The sequence below is a fragment of the Fundulus heteroclitus genome, chromosome 9 (assembly GCF_011125445.2).
Source record: "Fundulus heteroclitus isolate FHET01 chromosome 9, MU-UCD_Fhet_4.1, whole genome shotgun sequence".
NCBI classification, from domain to species: domain Eukaryota; kingdom Metazoa; phylum Chordata; class Actinopteri; order Cyprinodontiformes; family Fundulidae; genus Fundulus; species Fundulus heteroclitus.
In genome coordinates, this window is record NC_046369.1 from 12531329 (window position 1) to 12550913 (window position 19585).

The 19585-nt window shown below is 38.3% G+C and overlaps 1 protein-coding gene across 2 annotated transcripts in view; it reads left to right on the forward strand.

Annotated features, from left to right (window-relative positions):
• LOC105932879 (carboxyl-terminal PDZ ligand of neuronal nitric oxide synthase protein) overlaps positions 1-19585 on the forward strand; it is a 218386-nt gene that overhangs the window by 168870 nt on the left and 29931 nt on the right. For both annotated transcript variants that reach the window (XM_036141025.1, XM_021321329.2), the window contains exon 9: positions 15170-15335. In XM_036141025.1, coding sequence (XP_035996918.1) covers positions 15170-15335 — 166 coding nt within the window. The remainder of the gene's footprint in view (positions 1-15169; positions 15336-19585) is intronic.

The following is a 19585-nucleotide window of genomic DNA, read 5'->3' on the forward strand; positions in this document are numbered from 1 at the left end:
TCATTCAACATTGAATGTAATTTTTTAACCTTTATTTAATCATGTAAGATTATAATGAACTAGTTTTCATTTACAACTTCGAACTGGGCAAGGGTGTCATTGTAATTGTCAGTAAAAACCATTTTCCTCTGGCTCTGGAAACATAACCAGAAACCATTTCCCAAGTAAACCACGTGTCAACTCTGACTATTCTGGATAGGAAGGTATTTCAGATGAGCAGCGGAAATACTCTTTTCACCTTGATACGATACAAAAGCCCCCCTTCATAGCTGGGCATTTTTGGTTATTCAATTGAATTCAAAAATACTTTTATTTATTAACTTTTAAAAAGACTATTAATCCCAAAAGGAAATTAAATCATGAAATCATTGTAGTCCTGAAAGTTTTATAAGTGTCCCTTCTCCAGCACAACTGATTTAAATAGTTAAAATATCCCTTCAGTCTGCAGAATCCAGGTGATGGTCTCTATGATGAAATCAGCAGTGTTAGAAAAAGAAACAACTGAGACCTGTGGGGAGCCGGTCCCCAAGGCCCAAAACGGCTCACTTATCTTAGTCCTTAATGGCAGAAAAGGTCAAAAGCAGCATTTGTGATTGCATGATGGAGAGTTGCACTGTCAACTATGGCCATTTCTTTCTTTCCTTTTTTTATGGACAATTGCTGCCCCAATCATTAGCCGCCATTTCTCATGCATAAACTTTGTTATGTTTAGCATAAAAAAGAAAGAACACCATGTAAGTCAGGTCCTTAGCTTTCACCTGTTGTGTCTTCTCTCTCTGTCTGCAGCTAATGTTGAGCCACTTCACTTTTAGCTACTTATATCCACTCTTCAGGACGGTTTGGTTTGTCTGTTTAACTCGTTAACAGCTTGTCAGATTTCTTAGATTAGTTTTATTCCAGTCAAGAGTCTGCTAAAGCTCTGCAGAATATTAACAAGCTAAATATTAACAAGGAAGTATTTTCCCTATTGGAGATTTCTTATATTTGTATTTTCATACTTTCATCAACTCCTGACATGTTTGTTTCTTTAATAAATGGAAGTAGGGACATTTATAATCCTTGTTAACTGCCTCTTGTAAAAACACTAGAAACAATCTGTTGCACACTTTTTAAATAGGCTGCAGATAGAAACCAGTCCATTGTTTGCTGTTTTACAACAAACAAGTTGTTGGACTCTTTAAAATTATTTTCCGGTGGTGTCGTTTCACTAGTTTTGCAAATCTGGAAGTTACTAAGTTTAAAAAGCATAATAAATTTAATTTCTCTAACTTATAACTTGTTTCTTTAAATTCAACTTTTCTGTTCTCTAAACATGTAATTCCAGCGAGAGGCATAGTCTCTTTCAAAAGACAGAGCTGGCCGAGAGATAAAACAAATATAGTGTAATACATAAAACCGTTTGTGTGTTGGTGGTAGAGTTCATGGGGTGGTTAATAACTTGAATTACGAATACATTTTGATTTAAGTTACTCAGTGATTAATTTGTACACCATAATCATGACACAACACTTTTACTGTGGGAAATCACAATTTACATCACTGTCAGTCTGCTCTCCACAAGGCAAAAACGTAATATCATGGATTTCCAGAACTCCTTCTGCACTATTTCCAATATTGCTGATTTAATGACACTGATTGTAAATTCAAACTAAAATGAATGAAATAAAATTAATTAAAATTAAAGTGCACTGTTTTTTAAATCAAAACAACATCATCCAGATTGCTCTTGGAAAACTTGATTGTTACCCTCATTAACCCTCATGTTACCCTTATTATGTTTCACTTAAATTTCTTGAAGGAATTGCTATTATGTTCAGATGTGTTAGTCTCAAAAACAACATGACCAGTAAGAATAAATATACATGCTCCTGTCTTTTCAGTACACTTTAAAAGAAAATAGGAAGTAAAAGAATACATTTTTGTTACATTTTAGAAATCTGTTTTTCTTAACCACTTGAAGATTATTCATCTAGAAACTCAGCAGGCTCATACCATAATTTTTTTATGATCATTACTTCTTAACGTTTCTAAATGAATTGACATTTTCACAATTTGCATAAATAACGTTCTTTATGCATTATGCAAATCACTGCGTCTATAACCTTCTTCCCATTCATCTTCTGTTTGTACTTTACAAATCTTGGTTTATTAATCTCCCCAGCTTCATTGCAAAGTGCCGTACGAGCATAAAAAGGTAGAGTGTTTTCTGCTCCCTCATTATGCAAGGAATTATAATAAGAGGTGCAGAGGCGACTGCTTTCACCGCGGACGCCTTCAGCTGCTGAAACCGCCTCAGATTTTATGGCTCTGAGAGGAAAACTGGGGAATCATTTTTTTTGTTGTTGAGACCCGACGAAGAGCCTGAGCAGAGGTCACAGTAAATGGAGGTAAATTAGTGAGATGGCTAGCACTAACCGCTGCTCACTTAGCGATGAGTGGAAGTGGAGATCTTTAATGAAGTCGTGAAATTGAGGGGATGCGATGGTTATCTGTTTCATGATGACAGCTCGCAGTGCAGCTGCTGCTCTAGCGTTTGCCTGATGGAGCTCAGATCTTGGTTCGCTCGGAAATTCAGCGTCTTTTCTCTTACTTGATTTTATGTTTTCTGTTTTTCCTACATCAAACCTCGTGCAAAGTCCTATCTGACTCTGTCAAGAGCTGGTAATACTGTGAAGGATGTCTACAGTGTTCGGTCTGTTTCTGGGATCTTCTCTCACACTTTTGCCTGATTGTCAGATACACCAGTAGTAGCTTCTGGTGCTTCACTTGACTCTTGACCTTGTGCTCTCCCTCCTGGATACAGCAGCTCCGTGCCATCAAATCCTTGGCGTCTGCATCGCTGGTCTGCATCTGTACCAAATGACCGCTAAACCAGATCTTGCTTTCTGACCGGTTCACTTGCCGCCTCCTCTGTCTTCTCAGTGAGTGTACAAAGCTTGGAGATACCCTGACAGTATTGTTAGCCTTTGACTTTTTTCATACTTTCTTACATTACCATAGCCAATGTCAAGGGTTTTCTGTGTTATGCCAACCCAATGTAGCACACATTTGTCAGGTGGTAGTTAAAGCATGCATAGTTTAATTTCTTCATTTAAAAATAACAATATAAAAAATCATTAATTTAAAACCCTGCTAGGAAATCCAGTTTGATCAATTACTTTCCAAACTAGCCTAAAAGACCAAGTTCACTTATGTCTTGTTAAATCTCTGTATAAATCCATCAGTTCGGTGGAGACCTCATAGGTTTGTAAGGGAACATTAGTGGAGAAACTGAATTATAAATACCAAGGAACACACCAGACAAGTCAGGAATAACGCTGCAGAGACGTTAAAAGCAGAGCTAGGCTATAAAACAACATCCCATGGATCATTGTGCAGTGCATCAGAGGGAAACAGGAAATGTATGCCAATTGAAAACACATGTGGAGATAGGGTTGCACATCAACTGGAAGGCTGGGCATTAATCAGAAGGGGCCTCGATGAGCATGGGGACTCTTGAGAACCTCCAGAGATCCACAGCTCAGGTGGGAGAACGTGTTGACAAGACTGTGGAAAAAAATGGGAATGTTCAGAAAGCCAAAAAGAAGTCTTGTTTCCAGTTTGCCACACGCCTCAAAGGGATCACAGCGACCGTGGACTTTGGTGCTCTGGTCAGATGAGAAGGAGGTTAAACCTTTCGGGTTACATTAAAAGCACTGTGTGATGGAAAACTAACGTTGTAAATCATCCTGAATTCACCATCTCCACTGTGAAACATGCCGACGGCTGCCTCAAGCTGCTGGGATGCTTTGCTTCAGCAGGGACAGGGAAGGTGGTCAGAGTGGATGCCGTTGAATACAAGGCGATCCTAGAAAAAAGCAGAAGATCTGAAGCTTATGTTCACCTTCTAGCAGAACAATGACCCCCAAAGAAACATCCAGAGCTCCTATAAAATGGTTTTGATCAAAGTATATTCAGTTATTAGAATGACCTAGTCCAGACCCAGGTCACACTGGGAATCTCTGGCACCACTTAAGAAACAATGTCAGTCCAATCCAACTGAACCATTTTGTAAAGAAGAGCGCAGAAAAATGTCAGTGTTCAGCAAAGCGGATGGAGAGATTCCCCGACAGCCTAACAGCCGCTGCAGTTAGAAGGAAAGGTGGTTCCACAAAGTGTTGACTCAGATGCACAGTTCAGGGTGCATTCACTACTGAGGTTGCATACCTCTCTTGTCAGCAATTTGGAAAAAGCAAACCATAAGAAAGTCAAGTTCAGCTTTAGCTCACCAGTAGTTGTCCTTTCCATTTGGTCAAAAGGTATAAAATGGACCTAAAGAATTTAGTGAGCCAATTTACTGTATTGCCATGTTCAGGCAGAGAAGGAACCACCAGTTTGAAGATTACTGGACCAATCGATGTCCGTCGCCATTCCAGTAACTGTTTCTCCAACACACCTTTCTTCCACATATCTTGCTCTATAAGCACATTTCTAATGGTTTCCATGTCATGGCAGTAAAATGACAATTTCACCATCAAGCTCTTTCTCCAAACTGACAAAAGTGCTGGGAAAGAGCCTGTTGGAGGGTTTTCAAACGTTTTGAGATCAAAGGGAGTTAGCGTGGGCAAGCAAAGCGGTGCTGGTAATCCTGTATAAGGAGTGCATCCTCAGCCTGTTGCGTAACGGCAAACAAGCACTCCTAATCCCCTTGTACTCTCCGAGAGTCGCTGTGTTTCTGTTTTGTATGATAAGGGACTTGTCTGGTAACCCCAGTTTTATTAATTTTAAAATAGAGGAAGTATAATCCTTGAGGTATTTTTTCCATTATGTTTGAGTTCATGTTCTGCAGTATACTCCCACTGTAAATAACTTCTTGTGCGTTGCTCGTTCAAACCTCTCACTGCTCAGAGGCTTCAGAAAAGACCCTAAATTTAGTTTTATGTGACAAAAATAAAACACAGTTGGCCTGAAATCATAAGATTTAAAGTTTTAAATCAATAACTAATGTCTTCCTTAAAGATATTTGGTCCTGAACTGGAAGGATACAAAATGAAAGACTGACTTTATGTGTGATTATGCCAGTAATATGTGTAGCTAAAAAAAAAAATTAAGTGTACCCCTTTCCTGACCCATATGCGAACCCTAACTAGAAGAAGTTAAGTAAGGGTCAGATTATTTAAAATGTGTTGTTTGAAAATGAGAGAAGAAGCTTGGTAGAGAATTTTCCAGCTATTAAAAGAAAAAATGCATTTGGAATACAAAAACTGTCCTTGGTACTGGTCTCTTGGGAAATAGTCTTTGAACAATAAAAGTGATGAAAGGACTGCCTAATTAGAGTTTTAACGAGATGTTCCAGGTGCTCCAAGCTGCTTTAATTTTAGGACACTGATAACAGAGCAGACAGTCACGGTGGTAGAAAGTTCATTACTGGGTACTACCATGGTGAAACAAAAGTCATTCACCTTTGTAATTGGTACTTTGTCTGCACTTTTAGTTAAAGGTTTATCTTCTTGCCCTCAGTATGAAAACTATTTGTTTCCAAAGAAGCAAGATAATGGCCTATATGTGAATTCTGATGTTGCATTTCAGTCTCTTTTCTCGCTGTAGTGTTATGTTGATAAAAAAAAAATTATGATAGGGCCTTTTTATTTAAAATTAGCAAAGACTTACTTTGTTTCTGTTCCCATTATTTCTTAAAGATTCGTTTTGAAGTGATTCTCTTAATGTCAGTACATCAGCCTCCATTTCATTGATGGTGTAGACCTCCTCTTCTTAGACTGACACAAATGCCATGCCTTACGTCATGCCTTAAAGCTCGCATGCACTCAGAAGCCCAAGCACATGTGAGTGATAACCCAGTGTTGGGGGGGGGGGGGGGTTTGCCCCTTTAAAGCTTGCTTTTGCTTTTTTGTCAGACTGATGTTTCAGATCAACAAACAAACGTCAATATTAGACAACGAAAATGGGATTAAATACAAAATGTAGTTTTCAAATGAGGATTGTAATGTATACATATAAAGGTCTTTCTGAACCAAATTGGCCCTGTGTATAAAGTTTGATCTCTTCTCTAAGAGGCTTCTTCAGTCGGTGTTGAAGGTAAAGTCAGTCTTATAAGCAGCGCCTTTACATAGTGACTCAGTAAGATTAAATGTCACAATCAAAGCTGGTTGTTCACATGCAAAAGAGGACCAACGGCCTACCAGCTGATCGTGCTTTGATGGTCACTTATGCTTTCCAGGGGGCCGAGTCATGCTTGCAATAAAAGCATAGTTAAGAGACTGGCCTGGAGGCCTCCACCCTGTTTAATTCTCCTCATAAAAATGGCCGCCTTTACACTCCTTTCAAACTACTGTTCCTCTCTATCCAGAATGAGAAAATCTTCATCCCTGAAAGAGTGACCACTGGCCTGTAGATGAGTATAAACCACATAATCTTGGCCTGCCGATGTTGGTCAGAAGAGCTGTGCCATCCTTTTGTTTCCCCAATGTGTTACTGGTCACAATCCTCCTGGCACTTAAGAGCAAACACACCATTATTCTGGTTTTGCCAGGAGACCGGATCTTTGGGGTGAACCAGTCTTTGCCCTGATGTGTTTTGGGGTTTGATCCAAGGCAGACCAGCAAATAAAATTTCCAATGGCAAAATAAATAAAGGAGGGGCTTCAACAAAATCCACATTTAAATCTATTTGGTGTCCTGTGGAATGACCTCTAACAGTTTGTTAGTGGATGGTAGATTTTACCACCAAGTGTAGCACAACCAAGTATCAGGTAATGGGAGCAATTGTTTTTTTTCACCTAAGGCTTGGATGGTTTGGATTTTATTTTCTCTATCAATAGATAAAATAATAACTTACAACTCCTTTTTTTAATCTGGTCTGGTTATCTTTGTCTAATATGAAAATTTCTCTCATTCTCTGAAGCATTTAAATGACAAGAAAATTGAGAGAAAAAAAGTCTAGCAGATGTAAAAACTGTTTCACAGCAATATACGACAAAGTAATATTCAATATGTATATTTTCTGTAACATTTTTGTTCAGTCTGAACACATAATGTCGTCCGTTGACAATCCAAAATTTCATCACAAGTTCTTTTGGATATATTTCTTCTTCTCAGCTTGAACACAAGGGATTTTTATCACAATTGAGGTTGTTTAAATCCCCACAGCAAGCCTGGGGATTCCTTTGGTAGTTGGTTATGTAAAAGTTGGTAATAGACGACTTTGATTCCTCTGAAACCGTGATGAAATTCTGTTTCTTGATATGCACATACAGCTCTATTTCAGTTTGCACATAAAAAAAAAGGCTTGTCCTCAATTTGGATTCAACATATACGATGAGTAGGCCCCTTCAGACATGGCTATGATATGTGATCCGTCCGCATCACTTGCCTGCCACTAAAGCTAGGTTGAAATACATCCCGAGTCATCAGAGCTTGGTTATCCACTAACCCCATGAAAATAGACATGTAAACCCGTTATACAGCTGGGATTTAGCTGATCAATAAAAAAATACATGCGCAGATCTGGAGACCATGATTTGGGATAAACTAGAATACGTTTTTATTCTCATCAAAATATCAAAATCAAACATAACAAAAATAAGTTGCATGTGTTTTGCTTACAAAAGATAACATTGCACATGATATTTAGGAACATTTTTAAATGGAATTTAATCCCTTGAGAGCATAAGAACAAAAGGTGTTTTTTTTTTTTTTTATCTAAGGCCTTGCTTTAATACTTTGGCGTTACTTGCCTGAATGCTGCAGCTGAAACAGGCTGTGTTGTTGTTAACAATCACTTGCAGTGTTTTTAGCTTCCCTAAAGCCGCAGGAGCAGTGCAGTTGCTCACAAATCACTTCTAAATTACGTCACCTGAATTTTATTCTCATTTTGACATTAACATTGTGGAAATGTGGTTTAATTTGCTGAAGAGCATGTTCTCTACATGAAGCAGTATCGTGCTGCTTACAGATTTGCCTGCTTTTTAAACTCACTCCACTTAGGCGGGGTTGAAATGACGTGTGCATGCCGAAGAGCCTGCAAATATCTTTTGGACTGGTCCAAAATAATACCATACGAAATGTCTAGAAGAAAGTTTAATTTTATCAGCATTGCCGTTACACACATGCCTGCCTTTTCATTTTGTGCTGATGGAATAGAGCACGATATAATATATTAGGTGCCATGTTGCTCATACGCTTTCCTCGTACCCTTTTTAATGAGACAGATAGGGCAGAATTGGGCCCTGAAAACCCTTCAGTCTTCCTCGAGTTCTTTTTTTTTTTTTTTTTTTTTGCAAGCAGCTTTAGGCACAGATTTACCTACCCTGAGGATATATATATATATATAAAAAAAGCTTCATCTCTGATGAACTCATCTGTTCTTGAAGCTGAAAGTTGAAAGAGAAGAACCTCCAAGAAAATAATGACAAAATAGTTTTAGGGTTTTTAAAGGACCAGTTCATGTGCGTAGCTTAGACTCTAGGTTATTCTTTCATACGAGATTTTTGTTAGAGACTTTTTTTTTTTGTTGGAATAAAAAAATAAAATAGCCCTGTGAGCATACAGCCTGACATCTGAACACAAACCAGAACACCCTGTTAAGATATATCCTAATGTCATGATGTCTAATATAGTTATTTTTTTTCATCTCTTGAATATAAAATCTTTTAGTTACACATAATAACAGAACACAGCTCATTGTCATTTTACAGTGTCTGGCCCCATTTCTGGTTCAGTTAGATTTTTTTTACAGATGGTCTCACATTTCCCTTCTGATACACAGTAGAATTCATGGCAGATTCTATAATGGCACTATGCAGACACGGCTACACCTCAATGCTTCACCTTTGTTATGAGGTTCTTTTCCTGTAATTCTGTTTTAGGTGTATTAGGTGTTCTGGTGTCCAATGAGTTCATATTGAGACCTATTTTTCTAAAATGTACTGCTCCAGAACCTCTGATTTTTGTCTACTCTTTCTCTGGCAAAATGTAGTCTGGCCTATGTTTTTGGTTGGAGAGTCAAGGTTTCCTTCTCACACCTCTCCCAGGGAGGTTGAACTTGAACAGTCTCGTTCTGGATGTACACTTTGATGGAAAAAGGTTCAAGAGCCTGCTGTAGGTCCTGCTGTGACATTTTAGGTTTTTAGAGACTACTTTCAGCTTCATGAGGTCTGCTTTTAGGGTGAGCTTGGCTGGATGGCCAGACGTGGGCATGTTGGCAGTGTTTCCTTTACAGTCGATCGGCTTATTACAAATTCTTTTGAGACGTCCTTTAAATCTCCTACCAGCGTCATCCGGTGCCAGAGTCCTTTTTTCTGAACAGAACAATAAGGAGCACACAACTAAATGTTTGAGATTTAAAATGAAAAAGTCACCTTTAAAAAAGCTGAGTTACATTATTCCAGTCATGTGGCCCTAATGTGATACTTATGTGTAAATGTATTAGTTTGAAAAGGTGAGTAAATGTTGGGGGTTTCCTAGTTTAATTCCTTATTAGAAATTAAATATATTTTCTTCAGTTTGTGATTTTTTTTAAATATTAATATATTAATAGTTTTAAAATACAGTGTCAGAATCCACACAACCAAACTCTTGGCTTGACTGAAAGTAAAATAAGATTTTGAAATTGTCAGCAAAGCATTTTTACTCTTTGGTAACCATTTTATCATATGTTCACTCTTCAGTTAAATACTTTTTTATATGCTCCTTTCTGCTTTGCTGAATCTTTTATGTTTTGACAACCACCGGCTTGGTTAATTGTTTGCCGAGTCAGCTAATGTTACCCAGAGGTAAAATTACCACTGATCATTATTAAAATCTTCAGTTATTATCTCTGTTTGTTGCCCAAACACAGGCATGATAAAAATAGTTAATCTGTGAGAGAATGCTATTTGTGTTTCATGTTTGTGCTTTATGTCATTTTCTGCAGCAATATTGAAACTAAAAAGCACATAAAAAGCTAATTGTGTTACATTAAGACATGGTAGGTCCAATAAATTTAATTAACGACCTAAAGCAAAAAGCTATTAATTAGATGTTTATTGTGCTTTATCTGATTTAGATGTCTGACTTTGTGTGGCTCCTTCACAACATGAGACGTTGCGCTATCCTCATGTTGAGGAAACATAAAAACTAAATTAAACTAAAATTAAGCCATTTTTATTGCTTATAACATGTTTCCCTCTGCCAATAATCATTCAGTATCTCAATTAAAGCCAGTGTGGCTCAGCAAGGAATTAACTGCAGGATGAGTGCGAAACGCACACAGCAGCTTCTGTATGAATAACCGAGCAGAGACGGATGTGCTCATATGGCTGTCAACAGACTTGCATGTGTTAGAGCAAAGCCTCTCTCTTCATCACTCAATACGGGGTCCTGTCCGCTGTAAATTACACCAGCCGAGTCATCATTAGGGTGTCGCTCTTTACAAATGGGCTCTGCAAAGGTCACAACACAATCTGGACTCCATGTTTTTGTGCCGCTCACTGCAGGAGTAATAAAAGGAGATGACTTTCCTCCTCTCTGCTTGTTTTTCCTGTGTAAGTGGATGTGGGAGTGGAGGTAGACGATGATGGGAGGCTGTGAAATTTGGCTGAGTCCTCTGCCGCTCAATTCGACTGGCTCCTTGTTAAACAAGATGGGGGGGTGGCTTGGTTTAGTAAGATAAAAACAGTCAAACAAGTTGCCCTGTATGACAGAAACATAGGGCAGGAGAGAAGTGGAAAGAGCAAAAAAATATGAAAGGAACCAAAAATCAAGAAATGAAGGCAAGAAACTGATTGATTTTAAAAATACTAATTTATTTTTTGCATATTTGGTGGGGGAATTTGTGCAGGTTTGCTTTAATTCTGACCAACAGCGTCCAGGACTGGGCTTTCATGGTTGAGGAGCTGGATCCCCAAGCTTTAGATCACCAAGTAAATTGAAAACCGTTGGATGGATCACTGTTGAGCACGTCGCCACTGGACTCTAGAGCAGAATAGGGTTCTCTGAAGTGAAAAATCATGTTTCTCTTTCTGGTAATCAGTCAGATGAATCAGTCAGGATTTGACAGTTGCCAGGAGAGCAGTTCCTGCCTGACTGCATAGATGGTGTGAGCTTAGTGTTCAGGGAACTCAGTCCCAGCAGCTCTTAGTGTTGGGGCATGTGTAACAATTCAGGAAATCAGAACATTTTTTTATTATGTGAAACAATTTATATTCATTAAACCCAACTCATTTCTCCTAATAATGATAATTCTCTACTTATAGCTCATGAAAACAAGACATTTAAGAGTATAATATTGCATCAGACCAATAAAAAACTTGGGCTTAATGAAAAATATGTCTAAAATATACTTAAAGATGCACTTTGCCTTTTATTCTAAAAAAAAACAACAAAAAAAATAAATAAATAAAAGTTCAAACATTGAAGCAGATGATCACAACAAGTGCCTCCAACGTCCGCGAAGAACAAGAAACTGAGGCTAAAATAAACAGGCTCACTAAAATTGGACGAATTTGTGTACTTTGGGCCACTTGATACCAATTCAGCTTTATTTAAACACTACATGCTACCTGATTATGTCCATCCCTTTATTATGGCTTGTTGGAGTTATGAGTAATTCCAACAAGATATTGCACACCTTCTAAAGCAGGGGTGTCAAACTCATTTTGGTTGAGGGGCCGCATACAGCTTAATCTGATCTCAAGAGGGCCACACGTGTTGATTTTTATATTAAATTAATTTCACTTTTACACAATATATTATGAATAACCTCAGCGTTTTTAAGAAAAGTATGTGCAATATCAACAATACATTTACTCAGTTAAACATTTACTTGTGCATTATGCATAAGAACTGATCACAGTGATTATACAATGTTGAAAAACATTTATTCACATTTTTTGGAAGTTAAAAACACTGTCCTACATGACAAAATACATCAAACAGATAAAAATTAAGAAATGATTTAAATTTTTCCTCACCTGAAGCTTAATCTGCTAATTAAAACACAACGCCCCTCGTGGACAATATATGAACTGCATATTTTCAATTAAACAAAGTACATGTTTTTTTCAATAATTGTTTCATCATTCTCTACCTTTTCTTTTTTTTCTTCTTGTTCTTCCTTTCCTCCCCTACTTTCCCATTGTAGTGTCCATATCATTTGAGATATTCCCCGAATGAATCATAATAAAACTATTCACATTCATAAATCAAGCAGCGCACTATGGCAAAAGCAGTACTGCTCCACTTGTGAAAGTCAAATCTGATGAGCTCTTTTTGCCATTAAGACAACAATTCTTATTGCCACATTTAATTTTTTTCCAGACAGGAAAAAAAAAAAAAAAAAAAAATTTTTTTTTTTTTTTTTTTTTTTTTTTTTTTATAATGATAATGCATTTAGTCACAGGGCCGGATCCGGCCCGCGGGCCGTATGTTTGACACCCCTGTTCTAAAGTGTAGATTAACTTAAGCAGTTTGTTTTTTTAACATGAAATTTGATTACTTCAAAGTCCTCCAAAACCAATGATGCTTTGGGGACGTGGTGGGACAGGAGATTTGCATTATGGATGTTCAGTCAACCGATCTGCAGTAACTTTCGGATAAACACGGAGCAAAGTTTCTGAGGAATGTATTCAACACATTGTTGAATTTAAGTGTGAGAAATTAAAGGCAAAATAGGGTTATCCAAGTTGATACCAGCAAGGTGAGTGATCGTACTATTCAGTAAACGGCCAGCCCTCCACCTGGTCGAATAAATCGAAATTGTTTTCATGATTGTTTAAACTGCCAATGACTGTCAGAACGTGCCTAAATCTTGAGGCCACTCCTCAATGTTGCACAGCAGTGTTTCAGAATGTCACGCCGTCCTTGGTGTATTGTTGCATTTCCAATTACTTTGTTATGTAGTGTTTTTTTTTTTATGCTGTTTTCTCCTTTGATATTTGTCGTCACTGACGTCAGGAGCGAAGAGCCTTCATGCTGCCACGGTAACCAGCTGCATGTTACCACACCGCGCTGAAATGAGAAAAAAAAAACAAAAAAAAACAGGAGTCATTACGTGTCTCAATGACTTGTATCTCTGTGAGAGGCCTTGATTCACTCCGCTTTGGAAATGGATAACCGCACCTGCCGGCCCTTCACACAAGCATCGGTCGATTTTGATTAAGTCATTTTTACGCTCAAAGCGGTATATAAAATGTCTTACTGCTGTCAGGAAACAAGGCAATATTATTAATAATGAGCCTTTCCTGACTGTTACATCTTTAACATTTGGCGTTTTTTTTTTTTTTTTTTCTGAATAACATGGAACTCTGGGAGTATTTCCTCTTTTTTGCCTCAGTCCCTCGTTGCGTCTTAGTCGGCCGGTATTTGAAGCTTTCCTAGGCTGTGATCAAGCTCCAAGATTGATCCAAATCAAATCATTCGAAGGTGTCAGAAAATCATTAATAAGTGCCCTTCTTTAATGCTGAGCCTCTTCTAAACTTCTCTCCGGATTAGAGAGTTTGACATTTTCTCCTTTGAACTTCTTGAAAGCAGCTGTGTGGTTCTAGACGTACTGCAAACATTTGATTTGAGGGGCAGAGTTTGAAGTGAAAACAGGGGAGTTGCTGCTGCCACAGGAACCGACTGTGGGTATGGATATGTGCTCGAGTGTGCACGATGATGACTGAATGATGGCTCTCTCCCCTGCCTCCCCCCTTTATATAAATCATTCAGTGTGTAAAACGAGTTTTAGCCTTTTAGGCCTAAATTGAAATGGAGCTAGCTTTAATCCGGCAAACCACAGCAGACTATGGCATTAAGGTTACATGAGGATCAGAGCTGTCACTCGAGCACCATGAGTTGTCTTTGAACATTTTATGAAGGCACAATCATTTCAACACAAAGATCTTACATCTTTCGACAGTCATTAGAATTTTCAGTTGACTGCTGAAGTTTGTTTGGTATGAATACAAGATTTGTATGCATACCAACCCCAAAATGAAAGCTAATCCATCCTGAACATTCTGGGTGAAGCCAATAAGAGTCCTGCACTGATAAACTTTTGCACTTGAAAAACTTTCCTCCTTTTATCTCTTTATTTTGGGATGTAAGAAATAGAAATGACTTCTATTCCAGATGACGTTAAACAGAAAAGTGTTTTGAGATTATCTCTGGTGTAATTTGGTACCGTCTCTCTCTCTCTCTCTCTCTCTCTATCTCTATCTCTATGGATAGATTTTAATTTAGATGTTAATTTAACATAGAGATCTAGTTCTTCTGTTGTATTCTGACCCTTGTTCAGACCTTAACAAATTGTGTAGAAATGTATCCGCCTGAGACATGGTCTCCTGAGCTTTGAAAGAATGATGACATCCTGCCCGAGAAGATTTTAATGTTCTGAAAATCTTTGTCTTCCTCTTAATGTCAGTATGTCTTCTAATCCAATAGTTTTACAGCTAATTTTAGATTAGTTCATTTACAATAACACAGATCCTTCCACCGGTGGAATGTAAACGGTTTTTGCTTGTAAGGATAGTTCAGTTTCAAAAATCGGAAGTTTCTAAAACATGGAGCTGGTATGGACTGGTGGGAGACACTGAATTCACAAAGATACAGCATATGCCAAACATGTAAGTTTTTTTTGTTCTGAATTTAACAGCTGTGAATGCATCTGTTTCAATTGTGAGGTAATAAGTTGATGATTTGTAGATCCACCACACTCTTGTGTTATGGTTGTATCTTTGTTTTTTTAATAACTTTCAAACCTCTTCTAAGAAAGTTGAGAATGTTTGTCGAATGTGAAACTTCTTCCACTCCTAGTATTGTGCTTCTGATCTTGAGCAATGGCCACTTCAGCGGCACTGGATTATCACTGATTGATCTCTTCGATTCTGGCTGTGAGAGCACTCGGATGGTTCTGTGACATTAGCTCCATGCTGCTTTGATTAAACACAATGCAGTTTAAACACACTGCAAAAGAGCAATCATTCTATCTCCTTATTTGACTCAACCAAGTTCTTCAAGCTGATTTCTCAGCAGATTTATAAGAAGCTACCAACACAGCTTGGTGGGGCACTGGACCTAGCATTTAATAATTTGGTGTTTGCCTATGTCAAAGGATGTCTGTAACAATGCTTGGCTGATCGATCTGTTACCTCTCTCTGTTTCCCATCTACTACCTTTCCCCCATTCTTGTTCCCTTTCATCAACCCATGAAGGTGCATCTCCTGAAGGACCAGCTGAACGCCGAGGCCACTGCTCGGCTGGAGGCCCAGGCTCGAGTCCATCAACTGCTGCTCCAGAACAAAGACCTGTTGCAGCACATCTCCCTGCTGGTTAAGCAGATCCAGGAGCTAGAAACCAAGATGGTTGGACCAAATTCCAGTGAGTTGATTTCTCATAGATTTTGGGATTATTGTTGATTGATTTTGTACACTCACGGTAAACATGTATTGATAGGTATGAAAATAGATACATGAGCTTTAAAGCTGGAGAGAAACCCACCACTCCTATTTTTGTGACAAACATAAACTGAAATATAATTAAATTTATGTGCATTTTGTGCCATGAAATGTACACAACTGCTATGGAAATGTTTCAGAAATGACTCCATAATTGTATTATTTAATTGCATGCTAAGCTAAGCAGACACTCTGTCTGCGCTCATGAAGAATAACTCACCTCCGAATGCCAGATGCTTTGAGTGGTTGAGATTACACTGGTGTTGGCCTTTTTTAAATCAATTCGGTTAATCATAATCTGACCACTGGGAGGCAATCAAAGAGGATGTATGCACCTGATTGGCAGGTTTGTGTTAGATATGAAAAAGAAAACAATATTATGCTGTCATGAAAGAAGTAAAAAATTCTTCCCTGTCTTCAAAGCACACTGAAATGTTCATATTCACCATATAAAAAAACAAACTTTACAAAATCGGAGCTCCTCATAAACGACACACTCTTCATAAATATGACAGACCTTGATGTTGCAGAAAATGTGCTCCATTTTTTTCAGTATGAAGAAACAGCAGCTTGCAAGTTAAGGCCTTGACATACCTTTCTGCATGAATAATTATGAGGTGTTTGGACCACTCAACAAGTAGATGTCTCTATTCATACTATTTTTTATTGTCGAGTTGAACACCCACGTTCCACACAGAGATTCAAAGCTCTTTTTTTACTGCACCGTCTGGCTGGTAGCGTTATTGTCTCCGCCGCCACGCACAGACAATGCAGTCACATAAATCTGCGCTGCATGTGGATGTCGGCAAAAACCTCTAGCAGACTCTAGTAGGCGGGTGCCGATGACAAATGTTAGTTCACATAGGCTTTATCAAGCAGATAGTAGAGCGAACTGGGCGGTGTAAATTGGTACTTCAGGTTACTAGTAGGTACAGCATTAGCAACAGAAAAACAGCACAGTAAACCCTGAGCTAAAAGTTCCAAATATGTAACATTAAAAAAACCTCTATATCTGCCAAACTTTCTACACATTTACTGACAGCAGACAAGCATTAGTGTCCACCAATGAAAACAAAAAGATATCCAGGTCATTATATTGTGATTAATCCAAGTATCTGGACATCTATGAGCACGCAATTTGCAGATATCCTGTCTTTTTCAACTCGTTCCACTTTAGCAAGGCTGTTCTGGGTTTGAACTTATGTGTCAGCATCAAGAAAAGCACAGCCAGTTTCAGTGGTCCATTAAATGGGTTAAGTGCACATTTCCTAAAACGCAATCAGTGGGTTGGTCTCCTGTATCTTTACATTATAGTAACACAGTTGAGCTATCCTATCACTGTTAAAGTAAAACATTGGTGCAACATGCATGAGAGAGATGCTCCAGAAGGCTTGTTCAGAGGTGCCAATCCTCAGTAATGTGAGGATCAGACTATTTTTTTAGCATATCAGTCCATGCATCTACCTCTAACATGCATCCACTTACCAAAATCATTAATCAATTGAACAAAAACACAGTATTAGTACAACAAAGGTAAACATACACAACAAAAACAACAATAACAAAAACCTTTAGGCAATGTCCATATTCAACAGCCTCATAACACAGACAATAAAGGACTTAAAGTGGGGATTAGTTCTGGACCAGGGCACAATAAAACGTTGCCCTGATGGCAACAGTATGAATTGTGCAGAAAATCGAGTGAACTGAATTTAGAATTAAAAAACAACAACATGAGTTGCATATATATTTGGCACGTTGTCCATTGCTGTAGCGCAGAACGCTGGCACGTCACTCTGTTCCTCTGTAAAGCTGCTGCTCTTCATTGTGAGAGAGTTGATTAAGTTTCTCTATCGGCCTCTCAGCGTTCAGATTTTTTTTTTAAGACTCAACACACGTCCTGCTGCTGTTCATCTGTCGCCGACCCCCCTCCGTCCTCTCCAATGTCTCTCTTTGCAGCTTTGTGCATTTTAAAGCCTCCTCTTTGACTATTCAGACAGACAACCTTCTCAGCGCTACCGCAGCCCAGCCTGCTCTCCAAATGTCACCCTGCAGGAAACGATCTTTAATCTTATCAGCAAATATTTCAAACATGCAGCTTTACTTATTGTTGCCTACATGAGTTGGACTTCTTAATATGCTTCTCGGCCCACACTCAAACTTTCTGCAGACACACTTAAAACTTTTTTGGACACATAAAATAGAAGAGGTAGGCAGTGGAAACAGATTTTACGCATTTATCGCACAAGAGCTCTCGCAGCACAATTCTGTTCGAGGAACGTTTTTACAGTGCCTTGTAAAAGCCCCCCCCCCCCCCCCCCCCTTAGCTTTGGATGTTTTATTGCCTCTCAACTTGGAATTAAAATGAATTGTTTGAGAGTTTGCATGATTACCTTTACAGAACGTTGCCTACAACTTTGAAGATGTATTTTCTTATTGTGAAGCAAACAACAACTAGGACAAAATAACAGAATGCTTTAGCGTGCATAATGGCTCACCCTTAAAGTCAGTACTTGGTAGAGCAATTACAGTTGCGAGTGGCTTGGGATGAGCTCGCCACATCTTGGCATGGGATTTCTGCCCATGACTTTAACCAAGCTCCTTGGTCTTCATGGTGTAATGTGTGAGGCTTAGTGCTTCTTTAGCCTCTGGGGCCTTTCAGAAATGGGGGTTTATACTGACAGATTATGTGACACTTAAATTGCACACAGTTGGACTTCATTTTACCAACTGTGACTTTTGAAGCCAATTGGTTGCAGCAGAACTTTTATAGCAAAGGGTGTGGGTAGATGTGAACATGCCAAGTTTCTGTTTTTTCTTTTTTTTTGTTGTTGTTATTTTTTTTTGTGTGTGTGTTTTTCTCTTTTGATGTAACCAACTTATTGTGCGTTCACACCGATCATGAATTCGGCTTCGCTTTAATCACCCGACGAAGAGATATAAACAGATGTGGCGCCATCTACCGACAGTATCGCAGAATTATCATAATGCCGGTTTGCTTGATTAATAAATCACTTTTAAATAATGCCAGACCAAGCCTGACCCTTTGAAATGCCTCGCAGTAAAGCGGCAGCTTGGCGTGATCGAAGACCAACCGTTATTAATTAAATACACCGATCCACAGCAACTTTAAGAGCCTCATATCAGGACATTTACTCATGTCAATCAACTCAACTCAACGGTCACATCTGAGCAATCGTCAGTTTCCGCTTCCGCTTCAGTGAACACCAAAATTCATATTGTATTCTTAGTGACATTCCAGTTTTTTCCCTCTTGGAAACATATTTTTTTGTGTTTTTTTTTTTTTTTTCACTGGATCCTTCATTCTTTCGCTGGATGATGCTAATAGTCATTAAAAATAACTAATATGCCAGCAGGATGTGATAATCCTTCATAAAAACTTTGTATGTAACCAGAGTGAGCTACTGACATATAAATTAAGTAAAAGTCAAATAACGTGAGCTAAACTGAGCTAATCTGATTAAACATTATTAGTCACACCTGTCGTTATCCTAAAATCAAAGGGCACCATGACCAAGATGAGAGAAGTTTGTATAAAATATGATTATAACAAGTCTATCCTGCACCTCAACCCAATTAAACACCTTTGAGAAAGATTACAGCAGAGACTGCGTACAAAGTTTTCCATTGAAACACCAGTGCCTGACCTCACAAATATGCTTCTTGTAGAATGGTTAAAGAAAAAAAAAACATCCCATAAAAACACATTCCTAACCATTGCACAAAGGTTTGCCAGAGGATCTGAAGCTGTTAGAGCTTGAAATGTTGGGCAGACATCATATTAAACCCTGTGAATGAAAAATAGAGTCTCTTAATGTGTGTTTGTGCATAGGCAGACCAGTCAATCTTTCTGCAAGGTAGACAGACAGACTGACTATATAGTTTAACGATTTAGCTTCAATTAGCATTGTTTATTTTGGTAATAAAATCTTAGAAATGGCATGAGTGGTATGTTTTTTGCTTGTGCTTTAAAATTTACTGAAAAGATGGACATTGCCTTTTCACCTTTTTAGCTTCAGGTCAGTACTGTGTGCCTCTAAACCATGGTGCAAAAATACTTCACTGAGGTCCAGCATGATGATGAAATACTGTGAAACATATTTGCTTTTCTTGCTGTATAAGCAACTCCAATCATTTATGTTTATTCCTACA